At 36.8% G+C, this 23,271-nt stretch overlaps 1 protein-coding gene across 2 annotated transcripts in view; it reads left to right on the top strand.

Moving 5' to 3' along the window:
- EIF3H (eukaryotic translation initiation factor 3, subunit H) overlaps positions 1-23,271 on the top strand; it is a 122,063-nt gene that overhangs the window by 85,652 nt on the left and 13,140 nt on the right. For both annotated transcript variants that reach the window (XM_011966142.1, XM_011966141.1), the window contains exon 5: positions 22,411-22,578. In XM_011966142.1, the coding sequence (XP_011821532.1) occupies positions 22,411-22,578 (168 nt within the window). The remainder of the gene's footprint in view (positions 1-22,410; positions 22,579-23,271) is intronic.

Below are 23,271 nucleotides of genomic sequence, written 5' to 3' on the forward strand. Positions count from 1 at the left end.
AAGAAAGGGAAGAATCATGTGTCTTTTGGAAACTGCTTTAAAACTGTTCATTCTAGATCTTCACTTTAGGGGGGATCCAAAAAGAACAGTTTTACAGTGGATATATTTTAGAAGATTCACTCTCTGTTTTTTCTACTTTCAATCAAATACTTTGGAAAAAGCCCTCACGTCTGCAGGACTTCCATCTGGGGAGAACTTGATCCTTTCTGCCCAGTTTCATCTTGGCCCTCTCCAGTGGTTGTATAAGAGCATCTCTTTGAGATTAAAACATAGAACAAAGACAGGCTCCTTTTATTAATAGTCAAATGAAAAGCTACAGATTTTTGACTAGTTCTTTTTGCAGAAATGGAATTATTAGTGACACGGGTTATTTTTCTCTTTTCTAAACTCTGTATTTTAAAGTTGTACTACTGTAGGAGACAATGCTTAGACTTCCTCATCTGTAAAATGGGGTCAGAAACAGTAGCCTTATTTTTGAACTATTGGGAAGATTAACATAAATACATGCTAAGTGGCTACTGTGTAGTGAACTATGAATAAATATGGGCTACTGTTAATCATGCCTGTGGCTTCAGAAAAAAATGATAGCTAGAATTAGAAAGAATTGAACGTATGTAACTTGCCTGGATTATATGAATCAGCAAGTACTAATGTGACCTTTAGCATTTATAAAATAGCATCTTCATAACCAGAGATTGTTTTTTGCTTTACCCAGCTTTGGTATTATTTTCTTATATAGTCTTTTTTTGTGAATATTGATATCAACCATTTCTTATTCCAAAATTTATGGTTTAAATAAAAAATTTTAATTTATGTCATCCACACAAGAGAGCGTGACTCTTCCTTTTGCCACCTGAGGACACAGTGAGAAAATGGCCGGCCATCTGCAAGCCAGGAAGGGTCTCTCAAAAGGAGTATAATTGGTTGGGAGCTTTGATCTTAGACTTCTCAGCCTCTGGAAATTGTAAGAAAATACAATCCTGTTATTTAAGCCACCTAGCCTATGGTGTTTTGTAATGGCAGCCAGAGCAGAGCAATACCCAAGTGAAATTGAAAATTGGAGCAAATATGTATGAAGCAGGCTGATCTCTGTCTGTATGAAGGAGATAAATTCATTATATAGAACATGAAACAATGAAAGGCATTCTGCTTAATGTGTGGGGTATAGCTTTATCTGCCTTTATTCCTGATAGAAGAGCAGATGTCTATTGAAATTTTTGTTTTATGACACCATCTGTAAAATGTTACTGTTTAGTAGGTGGTAGGTAGCCTGAGATGTTTTGACCTTTAACATTCATGGAAATTTAATTGATCTTCTCTGGACAGGCACTTAATGTACTAGTCATAATTCAGTGTCAGATGATTATCATCTAAGCATACTTCTCTATGAAAAAGTTCATGGGTCACAACCATAGCAAACCACATATTACAACATTTCATTTTATATGTTCTCTTGATTAGGTTGTTGAAGTAACAGGCAATTGGAAAGGAAGACTTTTACCCCTCAAAAAACCAAACATTCCCAGCTTAAGTAGCTACATACTACTGTGTATAACCTTAATTCCATTTTAATTCTGGAAGCAAGGTAAATTTAATAGGTACAGACCACTTGGAATAATTTTTACTTTTTACCTATTGTGAGTAATTTAACCAGAGTATGCATCTTTTATCCTCTTGAAAGGTGATACAGACCTAGGAAGTGTTTTGTGAGGGCATTTGAACTGTACTGCCTCTGGAGACAGGAATATCTTTAGGAGTTTTTCATCTGGTTTTGAGAGGTTTTTGGAGAGAGCGTCTACGACATTATCTACAGCATTGCCTTTGTAAAAGTAAAGCAGGAGAGAGATGCTTGGAAAGGAAGGCATGATGATGGCAGCAAAAGCAAGTAAAATGGATCTATACCAATCACTGTTAGTAACTTTTTAAAGCTTCAAATGAGATATTATTGACTTAAATTATGCTTTTGACCTCTATGTATTGACCCGATTGCCAAGCTTCCGTTTACCAGTGAAATGTTTGAGGAAGCAATCTTCTCATCTTTCCAGTACTTTCTTAATCAACAGCCTTCAGTTGATTTTAATTTTGGGTTTTGCTGAGAGCATAGAGTGACCTGATCCTTTGAGTATAATGGACATTTCTGTAGTGGATGGACACTACTTTTATGCTCTTTGATCTGAGTACAGCTATTGACATTATGATTTTCTGTCTGCTGGATTCTATGCTGCAATTCCATAGGAACATCTGGTTTACCTCTTGAAATGCTTCCGTTACTGAACTCCTTAAATTCTTGCATCTCTCATTTGCTTTTTCTCTCCCTATCTTATCTGTATCTTTAAACTTAACTATCACTTTTGTGAGCATGTGAATTTTGTTATGAATTAGAGAACAGAATGTACTCTCTCTGAACTTTCAGCCGTTGGTAAGTTTTTCTATTTTAAATGTTTTTTGAAAAATAAAATTATCAGAACAGTATTTTATAGAATTTAGAAAAGAATTGTTTATCTTGCGTCATCTTTAACACAGTAGTTATTAGGTTGGTATAATTCTTTCTAAATGTTTAAAATTTGCTTTAAAATTTTAGAGTGGCTTTTTTGTGTGTTTTTTGTTTTGTTTTTGTTTTTTGTTTCTGTTTTTTGAGACGGAGTTTCGCTCTTGTTGCCCAGGCTGGAGTGCAGTGGCACGATCTTGGCTCACTACAACCTCTACTTCCTGGGTTCAAGCGATTCTCCTGCCTCAGCCTCCCTAGTAGCTGGGATTACAGGCATGTGCCACCACGCCCGGCTAATTTTGTAGTTTTAGTAGAGACGGAGTTTCTCCGTGTTGGTCAGACTGGTCTTGAACTCCCTACCTCAGGTGAGCCACCGCGCCCGGTCGTAGTGTTTGTACCTTTTCTTTTAAATAGAGTCTTGCTGTATTGCCCAGGCTGGAGTATAGTGGCCCAATCTCGGCTCACGTACAACCTCTGCCTCCCAGTTCAAGCAATTCTTGTGCCTCAGCCTCCTGAGTAGCTAGGACTACAGGCGTGTTCCACCACACCTGGCTAATTTTTGTATTTTTAGTAGAGACAGGGTTTCACCATGTTGTCCAGGCTGGTCTCGAACTCCTGACCTCAGGTGATCTGCCCACCTCGGCCTCCCAAAGTGCTGGGATTACAGGTGTGAGCCACTGCACCTGGCCAGTTTTTTTTACCTTATGTATGTATTTCAGATTAAGTACATTTTTGTATTATTGAATGATCTCATCACCATCATTATTTAAGCTGTACTGTAAACTCTTGAAAGTGTGAATATATTACATTTTACTTAGCATTTCCTGTCATAAGACCTGTTAGGTAATTTCTAATATTTTTATTAGTATACATAGTTTTTGGTAACCATTTAAAAACAAATATTTTTTCTTTCAAATTAGAATTGTAACCTTATTCTAGATTTCTATCAACAGAATCAAAGAATCACAGGACATAAACATTTTATGGTATATTGAAAGGAACATGAGCTTGGTGACTGAGAAAGTCTAGCCTTGAGCTGTAGTTGTCACTATTATATGGGCAAGTTACACATATGATGATTGGAAAAACCTACCTACCTTACATACAATATGGAAACTATCAGATTTATTGATTGAAGTGTAACAAGTGCTCAGTAAATGGAAGCTATTATTGTTGGTGCCAGCATTTTTTCTTCAATGTTGTTGCTCTCAGTATATGAGAATGGCATTTAACTGTGACCATATAATTTACCATACAAACTGGAATGCCTTACTCCCAAGTAAATGCTAAATCATGTGGGACATCAGGACAAGTAAAAATGGGGATCCAGCCACATTAGAACATATGTCCCTCTATGGTTAAAACACATCTTAACCATCATTGAACATTTTTTTTTCAGTTGCACATTTTTCAGGTAAAAATTACATGTTTTAGTTGAAAATGTATTTGATTGCAAAATACGTTGATTTGTAAGCTGCTTATTTGGATAAGCCCAATGGAGTAAGATTCTGAATTTAAACATCATCTAAAATATTATCTTTATTTTTGCACAGTGTATTTTTCTGCAAAAGACGTAAGTAAAATTAGCGATATAATTTCATTTCACCCCTTCTTAAATATAACAACCGTTATACACAGAGCTCACCGAGATTTGTAAAAATTTGGAGTCTTTGCAATGTTTTAGATTGCTATCAGGAATTTCCCCCCTTCATATTCTTAATTATGCTGGATAATTTTGTATATGTTATTTCTTTTACATTACGTAAGGAGAGCTATCACAGTATTCATATGAATCTTTTTTTTTTTTTTTTTTTTAAGCAAGGACTTAGTAAACAATCGCCTGCATGGTGCTGGGTTCACATTGGGTTATTTGGGAAAATGTAGACAAAACAAGACAATTATAGCATAAGGGGCTAAACTTATGAAAGCAGAAATACAGTGCACCAAGTGAAGGAACTGAACCTGAATTTTGGGGAACTAAGTACGTTTCTAGAAAGAAGAGACTTCTAAGCCAAGACCTGAAGGATGAGCATCCTATGTTTAACCTTTCTCTTCCTTGCCGTTTATATTAGTAGTACTGTCATAATAATTCAGGCTTGTGGTCTGATATGGTTAGGCTTTGTGACCCCATCCAGATCTCATCTTGAATTGTAATCTTCATAATCCCCACTTGTCAAGGGAGAGACCAGGTGGAGGTAATTGAATCATGGGGGACGGTTTTTCCCATGCTGTTCTCATGATAGTAAGTGAGTTCTTACGAGATCTGATGGTTTTATAAGAAGTTCTTCCCCCTTGCTCGGCACTTCATCCTGCCACCTTGTGAAGAAGGTGCCTTGCTTCTCCTTCACCTTCCTCCATGATTGTAAGTTTCCTCAGGGCTCCCCAGCCATGCTGAACTGTGAGTCAATTAAAAGTCCTTTCTAGATTACACAGTCTAGTCTCAGGCAGTTCTTTATAGCAGCATAAAAACAGACTAATACATGTTCTTCTCCACCCTGTATTCTTTCTCTCATTAGTATTAGTAAATAGTATTATAACAAGAGACAAGTTTTATGAGAAGTCCTAATTGCTGCAGTTGACAACCAGCTTCAAGATCTTAACTGCGTATATGTAACTGTTGTTAGTTTATCTAACCTTTTAAAGGTTCCTGCATGTTCCTGGGCCTGTATCACATTTTGATGGTAGTGAATTAGGTTAAATACTTATTATTTAAAATAGCAGTTAATTTTTTTTAACTTGGCCTTTACTTTCTAAAAGATCCTCATATTTTGATGTTTTCAGAGGATAAGACATTGAAACAATCTTATTCATACACATTTTACACATTGAAATATAAGATTGGTTATGCATTTTCTAGAATGCTTTTTTATGTTCTTAGTAATTATTAACTTTTTAAAGGTTGTATGTGTGCCATAAAGGATAGTAAGTTGGTTGCTATGTGTCAGATAATATTCAATTAATAGGGTAGTTTGTTTTGGTTAACATTTTTACATCAATTACATATTTTGTTGCATTCAGATGCTTCATTCTCTTTGTGTTGTAATCCCCTTTCAAAAGTGGATCAGCAGTAGATTATCCAATCATAAAAATAGTAACATAGCACTGTTTTATTTGACTAAAATAAATTTGACATTTAAACAGAATTCCAGTGCTTAAATCAGTGTTCAGGGCGGAAGCGGTATTGGGATTACTCCCCAGAGGACATCAGGAGATGTTTGGAGACACTTTTGGTTGTCACAACTTGGGAAGAGGTGTGTGTGTGCTCATTACTGGCATATAGAGGATAGAGGCTGGGGCACTGTGAATGAAACATCTTACAATGCACAGGATAGTCCTCCACAACAAAAAATTAGCCTACCCGAAATATCATCATTAGTGGCCAGGATGGGAAAGTCTGGTCAAAATGGAATGTAGATCTGTATATACTGGGAATAAGAATCTAGGAGTTTGATGATTTACGCAGGCAGTTGAAAAAGAAGTGTGTAAATAGGAATTACAGTGACCCATATCTGAAATAGGTTTTATTGGTTTCTTGAGTCATTTGATCCTAGTTCCAAGAATCTTTGTGTATTTATGACTTTATCAAGTGGTAACACAGTGCCATCAGAACATACGTGATTTAAAAATAAGTTACAGAGACATTTTTTGTAAGTCAATAAAGTTTTTGAGGACAGATGTGAAATGAGATATTTTATATTTTCTAAAGGATTATTTCCAAAAAGAATGAGTCTTGTCTTTAAAGATGGACAGGAGTCCCAACTACAGGAGCATTGTTCAAAGTAGCACTTTGTTTAACACAAAAAAGCAGAAGTCTCACTATCATAGCAGAGAACCTTGTAGAAACATCTCCAAAGTTACTGACCAATATTATTTGGAGAGAAAGTAGAGTAATTATATTTCCTTTACAAAATGACTGTCGGATAATACTGGTTAATATCAGTCACATACAATACGCAAAAGCACTTATTTTAATTGTGCACGGTACTAGATATTCAGGCTCATAGTTGATCTGCACAGGAGCATTCATTCTGAGCATGTGTGTTCTTGTATGGAGAGGTACTAGGTGTTTTCTTTTTTCATTCATAATGGAAAATACCTGATTCAAGGGAAGAGACTTTGTATTTAACAGTTGTGTTGAGTTATGACATAGACTGGAAAAAGTGGGATGGGTAGAATGCATATGATAGAATGCAGCTGTGCTTCAAGAAAAGGCTATTGCTACCACAGTGCCTACCCATCCACTACTTCATTTGCTGGGAACAGCTTTATCTGTTTTAGAATCCCTTCCCCACCCCCACCTCCACCCCCAGGCCTCTTTTTTGCACCTGAACTCTATGAAATTGGGATGCATCTGTTAATCTGTGATGTCTTAGAATTAAAATTACCAGCTCTCTTTCCTTCTTCTACTCAGTAGAGTCTTGGGCTTTATGAAATAATGTATTATACTTTCTAATCTTAATTCATTGTGGAAGGAAGTAGTCAAAATAATAAATTTTAAATTTCCACCTTTAAGTATTCATCTTTACAGTGTGCTGAATGAAAAACATGTGTCATGAGCTTGAGTCTGACCCTGCTTTTCCAGACTGCCTGTGAGCAGAGAGACTTGCATGAATCTTTGACGTTAGAGAAGAGATTACATTTTTACCCTTCTTTATGACACAGTTAATGCCAATAAAGCTATTTCTATTTTTGTAAATAATTTGCCAAAGTGACATTCTTAGCTAAACATACAGTTTTCTGGGTAGCTTGACAGCATTATTTCTGAGCAAAAATATCACAGTTTTTAACATTGAGGTTATCATATTGGAGTTAGTAAGACGTTCTTTCTTTACCAAGCTTTGATAATTTTATTAGAGGAAGAAATTGATGAGATTGCTGGGCATATTTTTGAAAACCACATCTAAATACCACAGTATGATATGAACAGCTTCCAGAGCTTTACAGGATCAGAATCAAATCCCCATGATTGAAATATTAATTTTTAGATATAGCGTGTTTCTTAGACATTTAGGGTGAAATCTTAATTTTGGAGTCTCTATTTTGTTTATATATCTGGGATCCTCTAGCAGTGACCAAATGCTTGCTGCTTTTGCTGATGTTTTAAAAGTCTGAGTAAAGAGCTGCTAATAGAGTAGAAATCGAGAAAATAAGCTTCCTAGACATGGAGCCTATAGTGCAAGCCATTGCCTCCTGGCTGTGTATTGAAACCCGGGGGAGAGGTACACATCATCTTTGTCCCTGTCATTGGCACACAGCAGTTTTTCGTGTTTCTTTTTTTTTTTTTGTAATTTTATTAAAACTTTCAGTTATATAATTAAGACTGGGATAACTTAACTTTTTAAAACTTGAACTCAGTGGATTTCATGAATGCCATATGTCTGTTAAAGGGTCTGCAAATGATAAACGTTTGAGAGAGACATTCTTGTTTGAAATAAAAATGAAAGTGTCAGGAGGAAAATCTGATGACACCTTTTGAGCCTTCTCCTTTTCAGATTAGCTTGAGGCCAGTTTTCTGTCAGGGAACCCACATAAGCTTTTTGGTGTCATCTTTAGACTAGAACTCTTGGCATTTCTTAAATTGTGATTCTTGTTGCTATCCCCCCTCTCCTGACCACTGACCACTGTTTCAGGTTTTTTTGTTCTTTCTTTCTTTTTTAAGAGACAGGGTTTCACTCTGTGGCCTAGGCTAGAGTGCAGTGGCATGATCATAGCTCACTGTAGCCTCGAACTCCTGGGCCCAAGTGATCCTCCCACCTTATTCTCCTGAATAGCTGGGACTACAGGCATGTGCCACCATGCCTGGCTAATTTAAAAAATTTTTTTTCTAAAGATGCTATGTCATCTGCGCTGGTCTGGAACTCATAGCTTCAAGCAGTCCTCCCACCTTAGCCTTCCAAAGTGTTGGGGTTACAGGCATGAGCCTCTGTACCTCGCCTGTTTTGAGTCTTATTTTCTGTTCATTTCAGGTTATTAGGATTTCTAAACCATATTTTTAGTAAAGCTACCTTTTTCCACTTATCTCTATGGAATATAAGTTTTTGAACATACAGTAGAGATAATTGATTCTAATACCAAAACTTAGCAAAGACATACATGGAATTCTATTCATGGCAGATTTTTATCTGGTCTCTGCTTTAACTCTTTTGAAATGTCAGCTTTCTCTACCTAACAAGGATACTCGTTGCTGTTTTACTATTTTGTCTCCATACAATTGTAATAAACATTAAACCAGACAATTTTTTCATTTGGAATAAATTAAAAATTAGTTTATTTTTAAAGTGTTTTAAAGGGCCTTTAGGTTTTGGGGAGGTTTTTCTCTGCTTTGGTTTATTACATGTAATGGCAGAGCCAAAATTACAATTCAGATCTTCTGTTTTCTCAGCCTGCAACTATTCTTTTACACTGTGTTATTTTACAAGGTTTGAAGCCAGGCCTTTGACTTCCAAGCTTGATTTTTTGGTGGTTCTTGACCGAGATAGTTTGTTTAATTTAAAGGTGTGGAGAACTCTGTGGGATTACCCAGGTATTTTCTTTAGGGAACAAACATTAAGCATTTGCGTAGACCCTAGAATGCTGTCAGCCTGTGTGCCCTGTCTGCTGCTCTACACTGCTGTGTCAGCTGCAGGAGCTTTCTCTGTCTTTACTGACCTATGCTGGACAGCACCTGGAAGGTCTGGCACAATTAGAGCACAGAATAAATAATTCTCATGGGAATGAATGCATGAATTCATTCTTTCAGATGTTTCTCTCCCAAAATATAAGAAGAAAGCATGTAAGCCATTTAACACATTGGTCTAACTGAGCCTCATAATCTTTTCTGCAAGGAAAAGATACATGTTCTTCAGGGGAAAAGGAAGATTTTGTTGTTGTTAAGATGATGTTATTACCTGCTTTGAAATGCTTTGAAACATTGCAAATACTCTGATTAAACTTAGCTCCCTATGCAGATATTGTTTGGTCTGCCTTTGACACATTCTCAAAAGCCTTGGGATACACTGCTGGCTTAGTATCAGTGGATACTACATTGAAGGACAGTTTTTGTGCTGGGTTAGGGGATGACAAACAATCTGAAATAAGTTTAGGGAAAGTAAAACAAAGATAGTCCTTCCTAGGCAGTTATTTATGCTTTCCTAGATGTTTATTTATTTATAGTTGTACAGTTTGTTTCTATCAGTATAGCCTATAGAAGTTAATTCCATTTTAAACGTCTGACAGGAGCCTGTTTGCCAATTGCAGAAGATAATTATTTGGCCTGTTTTGTAGCCTTCGGACATCTTTCTGTAGTAATGTTTTTGCTGTCCAATATTCTTTACTTCCCCCATATATACTGTGTTTCACCTTCCTCTAATCCTAGTGGCCCTTCATAGGAAAGTATCTTCATGAGCTTCAGATTACCTAATGACAGCTGGTAAGGCTGATCTCAGTAATGACTTCAAGAGATCTGTGTGTAAAAACTCCAAAAATTTTGTTTGTTTGATGGTTGCTTGAAGTTAGTATTTAGTATGTGACTGTAGAGCTCTTTATATCTAAGGTACATTTCTTAACATAGAATAAAATTTGTCCTGAGAGTATTTCAATAATGTGATAATGTGATATTTTTGCTAGAGACTAACTTCCCCCCAAATTATAAACATATATTCTTTTCAAATGTAGAAGTCTCTGGCCATATCACCTGGTGGGTAAGGGCGTGCACAGCTTTGTCTCTTTCTCCACCTTGGAAAGTAATAGTCTGGATCACAGAGTAGTTAGGTGAAACCTCCATCCAGCTTCCCTCATCACGCACTTTGTTTTTGGTAGTAGGAGAGCAAGGGTAACAGTCACATTCTGTTGACTCTCCTGCTGAAAGCTGGGGTTTTCTCTGAACCCTTGGTCTGTCATTTGTACTCGTCCTGATAGTGTATCTTTGGTGATCTCAGTACTGATCCGTGCTACTTTGTAGCTGCCCTGGAACCGGATTGATAACTGCCTCACACCTAGCCTCACCTCAGCATTCTCCCCACATACTTGTGGGGCATTGGGAGTTCCAGGAGCACATTTGGTTTGTTCTCCATTGCATCTCAGTACTTGTTACCCTTTTAGATCTTGAGCCCCTTTGAGAATTTGGTGAAAGCTTTGGACTGTCTCCACAGTAGTGCATATGCATTTGATTATAGGAAATTCACAGATTCCTTGAAATCCCAGGATAAGGATTCCTGGGTTAGATATTGTCATAACAGGAAACGTAACGTGGCCCTATTTAAAAATACACCATAGGTTCCTAACCTCAGATTTGTCGTTTATCATGGGCTGCAATGAAGCTTTCTGCTTGGTCATTTTTCTTAGCTTGGAATGCTGTATTTCCTGTCCTACAAAAAGTGTTTGGAAGAAGCAGAGTGTGTAGGGAAAGAAGTGAGGAAGTGAGGGAGGACAAGAAAGGATGGATGGAGTGTGTGGTTATAAAAACTTCTATTTTTTCTGGTTTAACTAAACCATAGGAAATTATTTGCTCTTCCTAACCTTGTCTATAACTCCTGTCACTTTCCATTCTTGGCAGCTTCCACTTTAGGTTGCAGTTAAGGATAGTCTTCAAAAATTATATTCCTCAGGCTTTTATAATGTCTTTAATACTATTTTTTAAAATCTAAATCATCCTGATGTTTGAAGGTAAAGGAGCTTATCTTTGGGCAGTTGAGGTTGCTAGAGTGGACCCTTCTCCTAAGCAATACATGGTGTATCATAAAGCTGTTTGCTGTATTTAACTGACTTTAGCTATTCACTTGGGTGGGCAGTTTTTCCAGATAGCCTTGACCCAGTCCCCTGAGTAAGCTGGCATTACTGCTCACTCCTCCTTCCCATCCCCACCCCTGTTCTCAATGTTTTTCTTTTTTTAAACGTCACCTGTTGGGGATAGGGGCAGGAAGCTTATTTCCTCTCTTTGGAAGAGTTATTAATGGAATCAGGAGATAGAAACTTATATGGCACAATGCAATTATATTGTTATATGCACAGTAATAATAGAACACCCAAGATTACCTTTTCTTGAAATCTAATTTCTGTAGCTTGTCTCTTTCTTTATTGAATCTGTTCTTTATTGTACTGAATATAATTAGCTTAGTGTTTTTAGTATCTTAGAAGTATTTTTTTCTCATGGTAGATTGTTTTTTGATCATATTCCTATTTGTACATATGAATTCTGTTTCATGACATGAATGTTAGAAATGCATAGACTTTGATTTTTGTAGTGACACATAAAGTCTCCAGTCCCCCTCCCCATTTTCCTGATTTCCCCCATCGCCAATATGGAGATGAGAAAAGGGGAGCTTGCGTAACACTCCGTGGAGACCAAGTTAATCCAGTCCAATTCTACACATATATTTCCTTCTGACCCAGGTGAGTATCATAGTACCTGGGTTCTAAGTAACATTTCTGAATAATAGGTGATGGTGGTAAGTGTTTGAGCTCTTCCTGAGGTTTCCAGTGCACCAAGCTTTTGATGTAAAGGATTTCATTTAATCCTAACTGCCTTATGAAGTAGATAATATCGTGCCCACCCCCTCAGCCCCCACATCCCCCACATTCCCCACATTTTCTCTTTTGGCAACAGAGGAGGCCAATGTAGTTAATTTGTCGCTGGTCACACAATTAATGTGTGGTAAAGATGTTATTCAGACCAGGTTAGGTGCTTCAGATTCAGAGTAATCTGGTACCCTATCCTGTTCCTTGCTCCCACAGTTTAGGAGCACTGGTAACCAGGCTCCTAGGTGACCATGGGAAAATCAGCAAGTTGGCAAGCAATAGAAAACTTTTGTCGCTATGTATGTATGTATGGAAGTCTGTATGTATGTACTTCTTTTAACATCGTATACATTGAATAATGCTTTTGCCAAAGAAACATGGGAAAATGATAAGAGTAAATGAGAAAGCAAAAACCTTGTATGATCTCACTCTTTGGAGAACAATTCCGTTACCATTTTAGCATATTTCTTTCCAGTCTTTCTCCTTAGGAGGAGACTGCAGTCCACGTTGCTTACGTATTGGCATTTATAGATGGTTTACAGTTTTATATTCTGCTTTTTTCTCTTAGCACCTCACGAGCATTTTATGTGCCATTTAAAATTTTTAGAAATATTCTAAATGATTTTGCCTTGAGGAAAACGAATTCTACTCAGAAGGTAGTTGACTGTTATAAGCCGGGTGGTGGAGAAGTAGTCACAACTGAGGGCACAAATATCCTACCTGAGGGAGAAAATATAGAAGTAGTAGAGTTTGAGGGTGGGGTTAATAAACTCAGTCTATACCTTTATGGTGTGTGGTACCTATGGGACTTTTGAAAATGCTCATTAAGCAAAGAGCCCTTGGGCTTGTAGGAAAGTTTATTATTATTATTATTATTATTATTATTATTATTATTATACTTTAAGTTCTAGGGTACCTGTGCATAATGTGCAGGTTTGTTACATATGTATACTTGTGCCATGTTGCTGTGCTGCACCCATCAACTCATCAGCACCCATCAACTCGTCATTTACATCACGTATAACTCCCAGTGCAATCCCTCCCCCCTCCCCCCTCCCCATGATAGGCCCCTGTGTGTGATGTTCCCCTTCCTGAGTCCAAGTGATCTCATTGTTCAGTTCCCACCTATGAGTGAGAACATGTGGTGTTTGGTTTTCTGTTCTTGTGATAGTTTGCTAAGAATGATGGTTTCCAGCTGCATCCATGTCCCTACAAAGGACACAAACTCATCCTTTTTTATGGCTGCATAGTATTCCATGGTGTATATGTGCCACATTTTCTTAATCCAGTCTGTCACTGATGGACATTTGAGTTGATTCCAAGTCTTTGCTATTGTGAATAGTGCCGCAATAAACATACGTGTGCATCTGTCTTTATAGCAGCATGATTTATAATCCTTTGGGTATATACCCAGTAATGGGATGGCTGGGTCATATGGTACCTGAAAGTTTTTTAAATTGCCATCATTGTGTGTTTGGAAGTTGAAACGATTATTTTCTAGGTGAGGAAATGAAGGCCTAGAGAGACAAATGTGTTAACTACCACCGGTTCATTGGACAACCATATTGAAGAGGGTATCTTTTAGAAGATGAGGCCACTATAGCATTATCAGGCTCCTAGTGCAAGCAGTGCCCAGTAAATGATTTCAGAACAAATAAAGTGAAGTGATTCTGTGAGTCATTTATTATCACCACACTTTAGTGTGTACACTACAAACTGTACCTCCAAAAAGTGATTCATTTGTTCTCTTGAATGTTTAGTGCTCATTTCTTAAACATCTTATTCTATTTTGTAAACACGTGGAGTTTGAAATTTACAGATTGTTTCTATAAATTTGATTACAGATTGTTTCTGTAGATAGAAAGAACCTGTTAATTCATTTTGTTAGCCCCTTAATCTTTTTTTTTTTTTTGTAAAATTGTGCAGTTTTCTGTGTTTACAAAAGTACTCAGGTCGTTCTCTCCTTGATTTACATTAGAAACTGAGATTTATAGGAAAGGCAAATCAAGCATGATTTTTCTATAACAGAAATGTCTTAAAATAGTTTTCATTGAAGCCCCACGTGAAAATTTCATTTTAGGGTTAAACTAATTTCATTTAGGGTTAAGTACTAGGAAATGTTTTACCTGCTTTAAGATCTGATATTTGTCTCCCTTTGGATATGAATGACCATGTTTTCCTTTTTGCTTTGATTTGGCTTGGAGCCGAATTGTATGTTTTAATCAGAATATCCATGGCCTGATTCACTTTGTTCAGGTCTCTGTCTCTCCTTCAGTTTCTGCTTTCTATATTCTAATTTAGACGTTTTGTGGTTCTGGTACTACTTACCACTTGTATCGTTTAATGCAAGCTACCTCAGGTCCTTTGTGGATGGGGCAGAGTGTGCACACATGCACACAGGTGCATGCACACACACGTATACTTTCCCAATAGTTGTGACTTTTTTCAAGTACATTAACAGCAATCACGTTTTTGAAATATTCCATTCTTTGGGAATATTTTCAGCACCTCTGTCCTAACATTAATGTAGTACCTGGGAAATATGACAGGAGGTGTTACTTGTCCTCGTGAAAGAGCCTATTACATAGTGTAATATTTTTTTTTTTTTGTCTAACACTAAAGATTCTCATTTTGTCTTCTAACATACCATGCTCTTAATTGTAGCAAGAGGTAGCATTGGTCAGTAAGCTGTTCTTTATGTGAGAGTTCTTCATGCTGAGCCCTTCCAGGTAAATTCAGTTTGTTTGTATAAACACATCTCAAATGACACACAATTAACTTCCTGATGGCTCTCTATCTTCCACTGTGTATATGTGTTTTCATGACCAAGGCCATAAATATATTTATGTATTTCAGATTCATATAACCTCAAAGAAATAAGATCTCATGGTTTTATTTCATGATTTGGTTAAGAAGATAATATAAATTTGTTACAGGATGTAAGTGTTATTTTGTGTGAAGAATCCAATTTGTTTCGTAGAAGACTTCTTGAGACACAGGAAAACCTCAGAATACCTGATTTCTAATAATTGTCAAAGTTATTGCTAGTTTTAAAGATAAAATAGGGCAACAGTGCCTGCCCCCACCCAATTCCCATTCCATTATCCCCCAGCTTGGCATTAAAAAAAATTTTTTTTCAGTATTCATGAACACTTCAAAGAAGACATTAAACTACCCACGATTTTAAAAAATATTTCTGTAAGATTATTAAGAAGGGCAGTATTTTTGTTACTTCTTTTACAATACAACAGATTAGTGTCTAGGTAGAATAGAACTTATATTGGACACTTCATTGTGAAAAATTGAACTGTTACTAAAATTTGTAAGCAGTCACAGGTTGGTATTAATAACATGTATTAATTGAAACGAGATGAATACGTGGTACAGACTGGATGCAGAGAATATGGACGTTTTAAGAAATTTGTGTACTCCATAATTCTTTCCACCCAAAGTAGACTCTTATTTAATTCTTTTTTCAAATGCACATTCTGTTTGCCTAAGTCTACATCTGCTAGTAGCTTTGAATATTGCCTGAAACGTATGTGCAGCTTGGCAAAAAGTCTGATATGAAGAGGAAAGCACAGAATAAAGTTTGTCTTGTTAAATAATGGCACAGAGCCTTCACTGTTCACAGCCTAGTGCTCACTCGTGTCCCATGTTGCAGCTGGGAAGGAGGCCTCTAATTATATTCTTAAAAGTCCTACTTTGGTTAGCTCTCATGCCAGAACAGATAGGAGATTTTTATGCATTCCACCTCCCTGTTGTATTTGTTGAGATCATTGGTTTGTTTCTGGGACATTGTGGGGTTTTGTTTGTTTGCTTGCTTTTTAAGCTATTTGCATCTCCTGATTGAGCTTTGTTTTTTTGCTGCAAAAAAAAAAAAAAAAAAAACAACAAAAACTAGATCTGGTCTCTGTTCAGTCTATATACCTGTACAGGTCATCTTTGATCTAAGCCAGTATTTAGTTACAAAGTAGTCATGGCACAAGCCTCAAATAGTAACATAGAATGCAGCGTTTTAGGAGTTTGATTATGTATTTGTGATAATTATCAACTGTAGTATTTAACAATCTTTGGTGGTGGTTTTATCACTTAAAATTTTACTGGTATTGCTAAATTATTGATTAATTTAATGTCAAATATACACAAGATGTGATTTCTGAAAACCTAGAAATTTGTTGTGTGTTTCTCTTGTATTTGTGCTGTGCTTCAATGATTCAGAAATAATTTACTGTATACTTCACCAATAGGAAGTAATGAGGCTCTCAAAATGGGTGGCTGGCAAGCCTTTGGAGTCAGTGTCTGAAGTCATAGCTATGGTAAACAGCTTTTCTAAAAGGATTTCAATAATCATGATTAGCTCATTAGAGTTATTGTGAGAAATACAAAGTTAGATAACATGTGGAACAGTTAGCAGGAAGTCTGACATAATAAGTGCTCACTAAGTGGTAGTTTATTTCTCTGTGCCTAGCTCTACTCTTTCCCTGCAGGCTATGTTTATTTTAGAAATAATTTTATTGTATTTTTAAATAATTTGGATTTATTTGGTAAAATATTAAGTCATTAGGTGGTAGATTCTTAAATTGTTTTTAATTTTTAGAAGTTAAATGACTTTGTTCATTAAGAGTTGCCTAATAACATATCTGCAAAACACTTCTTTTTTCTTGATCTGCTGGACATATCTTGAGTTTTCGAGTTTGAATAAGCTCCATTTTTAGTTTTCTACTTAATCCTCATCCCAGCCTATCCATCGGTGGCAATTCTTTGTTCCTGTTTTTCAGTGAGAAATTGTATTTCACGAGGGCTTACTTAAATTAATACAATAAAAAAGATGATTTTTAAAAAATGAAGATGAAGAATTGAAGGTGAGAAGAATGCTCGTTAGTTTTTCTGCTGAACTGAAAAGCGTCTACTCTATTGTCCTTTCCAGTGATCTTCAGGAGCACTTGGATCTCATACTCTTGCTTGGTTGGTTGCCATTGCAACTCCAGATATATATAACATTTAAATGTAAGACAGCATATTATTTTCAGTGTTTTCATATATAACGGTCAAACAAGAGAAATCCCAACAAATGTGGTTGATATTTGAAAGGGATAGTTATTGGACAGTTCACCTCAGTTAAGACAGATTAGCTCTAGGCACTTTAAAATGGACTGTTTTGCAAAGAGGTTATCTGGAAAAACTGAATATGAATATACTGGTGCTGAACTTCAAGCAGTTATTCAGTGTTGTAAAGCAAGCTTTCCTTTGCTTGGGACATGCGTACCAATTAAAACAATTGCAGAAGTTGAAGAGATTTATAAAACTTCTCATTTTTATAATCCTTCCAAATTTTATAGCACCAGCTCAACTGCATCCAAGTGTGACTTTTTGTATTAGTAGTTTCAGTTGGCTTAATAGTAAAGACCAGTTTGTCTTTTTTGTTTGTTTTTTGAGACTGAATCTCGCGCTATCGCTCAGTGCACTGGTCATGATCTTGGCTTACTGCCAAGTATCGTGCAGTGGCGTGATCTCGGCTCACTGCAACGTCTGCCTTCTGGGCTCAAACAATTCTCCCACTTCAGCCTCTCAAGTAGCTGGAATTAACAAGCGCCTGCCACCATGCCCAGCTAATTTTTGTATTTTTAGTAGAGATGGGTTTTCACCATCTTGGCCAGGCTGGTCTCAAACTCCTGACCTCAAGTAATCCACCTGCCTCGGCCTCCCAAAGTGCTGGGATTACAGGCATGAGCCACGGCCCAGCCGACCAGTTTGTCTTTGAAATTCATGTGTTGCATACTACTTTTCCTCAGTGGGGATGTTTGCTTTTTTGTACTAAGAATGCCTAAAAGGTTATTTTCTACTAAGTCCTTCTCTTAAACATTATGAATTTTCAAATAGTTCTCCCTCCCTAAAGGATTATCCTCTTGCCATTCATCTTTGGAAAATTTCTCCAGGAATATTTAGACATTAACTCAGAAGAGAATGTCATTGGTTGAAATTGCTCTTTTGACTTCCGTTAAATATGAGAACTTTAGAACAAAAATTGAAGCTTGTCTAACCCTGGACCAACTCTGCAAATTTGCCAATCAGTGCCTGTTTCTTCATTGGTCTGCATTAACACAGCAGTAGGCAACTGGCACTTCGAGTCAAGGAGCCTTTTTTTCTTTTCCTCCTCCTTTTTCCTTTTGTTTCTTTGGACATGATTCTCTTCCTTCTGAGGTGTGAGCCACTCCTGAGCCTTATTTCTCAGGAGTGAAATACCCTCCTTTTAAAATCAGCCAGAAATGTGAGGACTGCCTGCATATGAAGAGGCAAAGAGCATTACCTCACAGTCACCAGTGACTGTGGGCTGTGACATGGCATCATCATCACAAGACAATTCCAGGTAGGCAGAGGCTTCTCCCCTCCCTTGTTTTATCTGTTTTGTAGCCAAACTGGGTCTCTTGTGCTCACCTTACATACCCACCCAGTGTAACTCCTGAGAGAAACTAGCATAGCCGCAAAAGCAAGGGTGTTCATCCAGGAGATTGGAATCTGGAACGACCATTTCTTACTTCCTGTGTAAAACTTAACCGGCATGTCATCATTTCACGATTGTTCCCTTGTCCCTACCATAGTCCAGAGGGGTAAATACATGTCAGCTGGTGTGGCAGCTTAGCTCCATTGATGGTGCCTGCCAGGAGCATGGTTTTGACACAGGTCACTGGGACAGTTGCTGTTCATTTAGTATCCCTACTTAGGTTTACCAGGAAGCTTTTGCAGGAGTTGGCTTTCTACTTTTTGAAAATTTGAATGGGAAGAGGAGGAGAAACTGGGGGTGAAGGGAGATGGGATTCAAAGAATGGGGACACAGACCTGAAAGTCCACAGAGATAACGCAGTTCACATGGCTGTTTGTGAGTTGTGTCTCTTGTTCCTTGGCTTATAATAAACAGAAACAGTATTATAATTTTTTTTTACCTTATTAAATCAAAGTGAGCTCTTTTCTTCAAACATTGCATTTTTTGGCGCTTCATGTGAGCAGTCATGGTGAGAACTGGGCCTGTGTGCACTGTGGTTCATTTCGGAGCTCTAGCATCCGCAGCCCCACCTTTTTAAGACTCACTTGCAGACTGTTTAGGTCCTTTCTTTATATAATGCCTCTGAGAGGGCACTTAAAAAAAAAAGTTTTGTTTTAATTTTAAAACTGGGGTGGTAAGTCCAAACCAAGATAGAGAATCTCCTGGCACTTTACGTAGATTAGGCCAACACATACATTGTTTATTAGTGAAATTCTAGTACATTGTACATTTTTGAAGTGATTTTCTTAATTGACCAATCGTTGCTCTTAGCCCCTTTATTCTGATATTTAGGTGATATGAAAAACTCTTAATGACTTATAAATGTGTCCAAAATCTTGCAAAATGTTTTGTCATATTCTAAACCATGGAAGAGGAAATGGAAATGCTCACCTCATTCTTCCTAATAAAGAAGCTGAACTCTCTTTACTCCTCAGTCCCCAGAAATATGTTGGAGCAGTGGTATCTCCACATGGCTATAGGCTTTCTTGACTTTCTTCCCTAGTTTAGGGGAACACTTCATTTTCATTCTTATCCTTATCAGAGGTGCTGCAGAATAGGTAAGACTTTGGATAAAGAAGAAATTTGGAAGTTTTCTACTAATCTTGGAGATTTTACCTCATGTATCTTGAAATGCGGTTAGAGAATTTCTTGTATTCAAGCTGTTTGAGGAGAGACTTAGCAAGATTATAGAATATTTTTCAGAGGAATGTATTTTTATTTTAAATCATAATACATGCTGGAAGCCCCTCTAGCTAATATAAAATTCTTTATTTATAATTAGTATATCCAATGAACAATGTGGAATAATAGCGTTTTGACTGGGATTGGGTTCTCAGATCTCTTTGGAGATGGGAAAATTAAATATCAGAGAAGAATTGTTAACTGTACAGCAAGATCCTCACAGGGGAAATCTCAGAGTTGGCATGAGAACCTCAACCTCTATATTCCAAGTCTTTCTTTTCTGCTATTACACAGTTGGCAGGCTCTAACCTCTGCTTATGTTGTAGCTAAACTGAATACTAATATGTTTCGTAAGTATTGATTTAAAAAAAAGATTTTTTAAAATCTTACTTGTTCTGTCAGTTGCTTAATAATCTCTCCTCTTCTCTTTCCCTTTAAAATAAATAGCAAATTTAGTTTCAGCTCCCATTTTACTTATAATAAACTGGGACTTTTCACTCGTAAATTAAATTTAATTAAAATTTATTAGCCAAATCAGTGATTTTACTCTGATTTAAAAGAATTATGGAATTTCAAAACAGAAGGAGATCATAGCAATGATTCTGTCCCACTTGCCAAATTTATGTGGTTGATGTGAATCTGTTAAACTAGCTGGGGGGGGGGGAGCGGGGTGAGGTTCCTCTTACATGCTAGAGAAATAAAATATGAAGATAAAAAATAATTGGTGTAAGATTATCATATTTCATAGTGCTTTTTCAAGCTATCATATTATGTATAAAATAGATTTCTAAGGTAGAAATGGTGGTTTAGAGTATAGCATAGATTATATGACTTTGTTTTTGTATTTTATTCATAAATATACAGAAACACTGGCTTAGTATGTAAAGTGTCTGGTGTATTAGTATCACCTTCTCCCCCATACTCTTGGTAGCCTAACTTCCTCTATATTAACACTGGTTTTCCTTTTTATGAATGAATGAGCCCGCTTTCAAAACAGGCACTTAAACTGTGTGCATCTTGACAATAGTGCAGCTTCCGGCTCTGTTGCAACGTTGCCATAGGCTTAAGAAAGTCTCTTCAGATAGTGGCAAAATAACTTTTTTTTTTTTTTTTTTAGCTTTTCTACATAGCAAAACAAAAAAACAAAAAAAACCCTCAAAAAACACAATTCTTGAGCAGTTGATGAGTTGACTGCCATCTTTTAGGATGAGAACTGTAACCTTCCTTGGGATAAGCAGATTTATAACTTCTTCCCCTACGAGTAATGAAAAATCAGACTGTGTCCGTCTGAGGAACACTCTTTTATACTTTATGATCCTGAGTCTTGTTGGCTTTGTAAAACCATAGTGCTCTAACCAAAAGAATGACAGATATATAACTTTACTTTTGCTAAAACTTGAGTAAGAATTTTGAAAATGAAACAGGTTTCAAGTTAAGCAAATACATTTACTCAGCATGGTCATGTGTTTATTATAATAGAAAGAGTTTGGGGCCGAATCCAGTGGCTCATGCCTATAATCCCAACACTTTGGGAGGCGGAGGTGGGTGGATCCTTTGATCCCAGGAGTTCGCGACCAGGCTGGGCAACATGGTGAAACCCCATCTCTACAAAAATACAATACAAAAATTAGCTGGGTGTGGTGGTACCCACCTGTAGTTCCAGCTACTTGGGAGGCTAAGTCAAAAGAATCACTTGAGTCCGGGAGGCAGAAGCAGCAGTAAGCCAAGATCATGCCATTGTACTCCAGCCTGGGCAACGGGAGTGAAACCCTGTCTCATTAATAATAATAATTAATAATAATAATAGAAGTAGCATGGCTGTTATGTTGACTATAAAGCTTTCTCCTGTATTATACATTTGTTGTGCATTATTGTGCTATGTTGCTTTTTAAAATGTCATTTATTATATTGTTTTAATCTGTTTTTCTGGTAATGCTGCTTTAATATAGTATACATTATAGTCATTATACATTGTAGTCATTAATTTGACAAAAAGTAAAAGTCACTAAAGCTTTTCATTCTATACATGGTCATTAAAATATAACTTTATTCTAAGGAAAAAATAGTGTCTGTTACTTAACAAAGAAACGCACAAACAAGAAAAAATAATTCTTTAAAAAATTTAGCATATGCAGCAGGGGGCACCAGATGAAGGCAGAAATGTATTCTTGTATTTTGAATCAGCTGCAGCCTGTATCCTCTTCATATATAAGCAGTGTGGTTGGTAGTTAATTGTTTCCCCTTAGTTTTTCTAATTGTTTTAGTTTTTCAGCTCTAAAAGCTGTGTTGAACAAGAGATTGATAACTCTTCCTCTTTTATTAATTCAAATGAAACTTCTTACAACCAACCAATTTAGTAATTATACAAATTTTTCTTAAACATTTACTATTTTGAGAGTTTCAAAAAGGGGAGTAGAAGCCACATTTAATAATTCTTTTGTTACAACAAGGCATTAATATTGTGTGTAATACATTTTCTGCAAAATATTTTTTCATTAAAGAATGAAAGGAAACCCGATGATTTAAAAGCCTAATTTTGTTTTGCTTTATATATGAATTGAATGAATTTTAAATCTGGACTCCTGTTCCCTAATGCTAATAAATTGTTATGTAGACATTTGTTTCCAAAAAGGCTTGTTTTTAATGTTAGTAACATCATTAAAAAGTTTTTTCTTTTAATTTCCTCTTCCCCATCATCCAGTCCAATATCAGATGGAAATGATGCGGAGCCTTCGCCATGTAAACATTGATCATCTTCATGTGGGCTGGTACCAGTCCACATACTATGGCTCATTCGTTACCCGGGCGCTCCTGGACTCTCAGTTCAGTTACCAGCATGCCATTGAAGAATCTGTCGTTCTCATTTATGGTTAGTAGGAGGTTTATTATTCTTTTTTCCCCTTAATATTATTACTACTATTTTTGCTCTCTGTCTTTTTTGCCTCTAAGAGCAGTCTGGCAGGCCTTCTCAAGTAAATACCAACCCTGTTTCTGCAGCAGCCTCAGCAGCAGCTCAGTCTAGACAGGGTTTCCTTCTTTCTGTTTATTTTTCTTGCTATCAGAGCCCTGATGTGTACATTTTGGAATGCTGGAGTAGCTGCTTCATTTTTATTCCTCCATCTCCCCTCCCTCATTGAAGGGGCTGGTGGAACTAGACCAGATGTCTAACAAACCCCGATTGCTAGAGTGTCTGGCTCTGTACGTGACTGACCAATCATAATACAGTGTGCCAAGTTTTTTTTATACCTCTGACAACAGTGTACAAAACCTGGACTGTTTCTTAGCACAAAGATTTTTTTCTTTTCGGCCTATTTAATGGTGTTTCCTCAAGCTCTCCAGACCAGATGTTCTGTGCTGTATCAGAACTGTAGGCAATTTAACAGCTTTATAGCCTTCCCCCTCCCCAAACACTCACAGTTTGCCATATCTGGCAGACTTGCATATAGTTTCCAGCTGAGAAGTAAATGTAACGTCCTGAGTATCTGTCAGAAAAAATACTAATGAATACGATCAATCTTATGAGCTGCCCCAAAATTGTTTCAGTATGTTAACAATTGGATTA

The sequence above is a fragment of the Mandrillus leucophaeus genome, unplaced genomic scaffold (assembly GCF_000951045.1).
Source record: "Mandrillus leucophaeus isolate KB7577 unplaced genomic scaffold, Mleu.le_1.0 Scaffold749, whole genome shotgun sequence".
In the NCBI taxonomy this organism is placed as follows: domain Eukaryota; kingdom Metazoa; phylum Chordata; class Mammalia; order Primates; family Cercopithecidae; genus Mandrillus; species Mandrillus leucophaeus.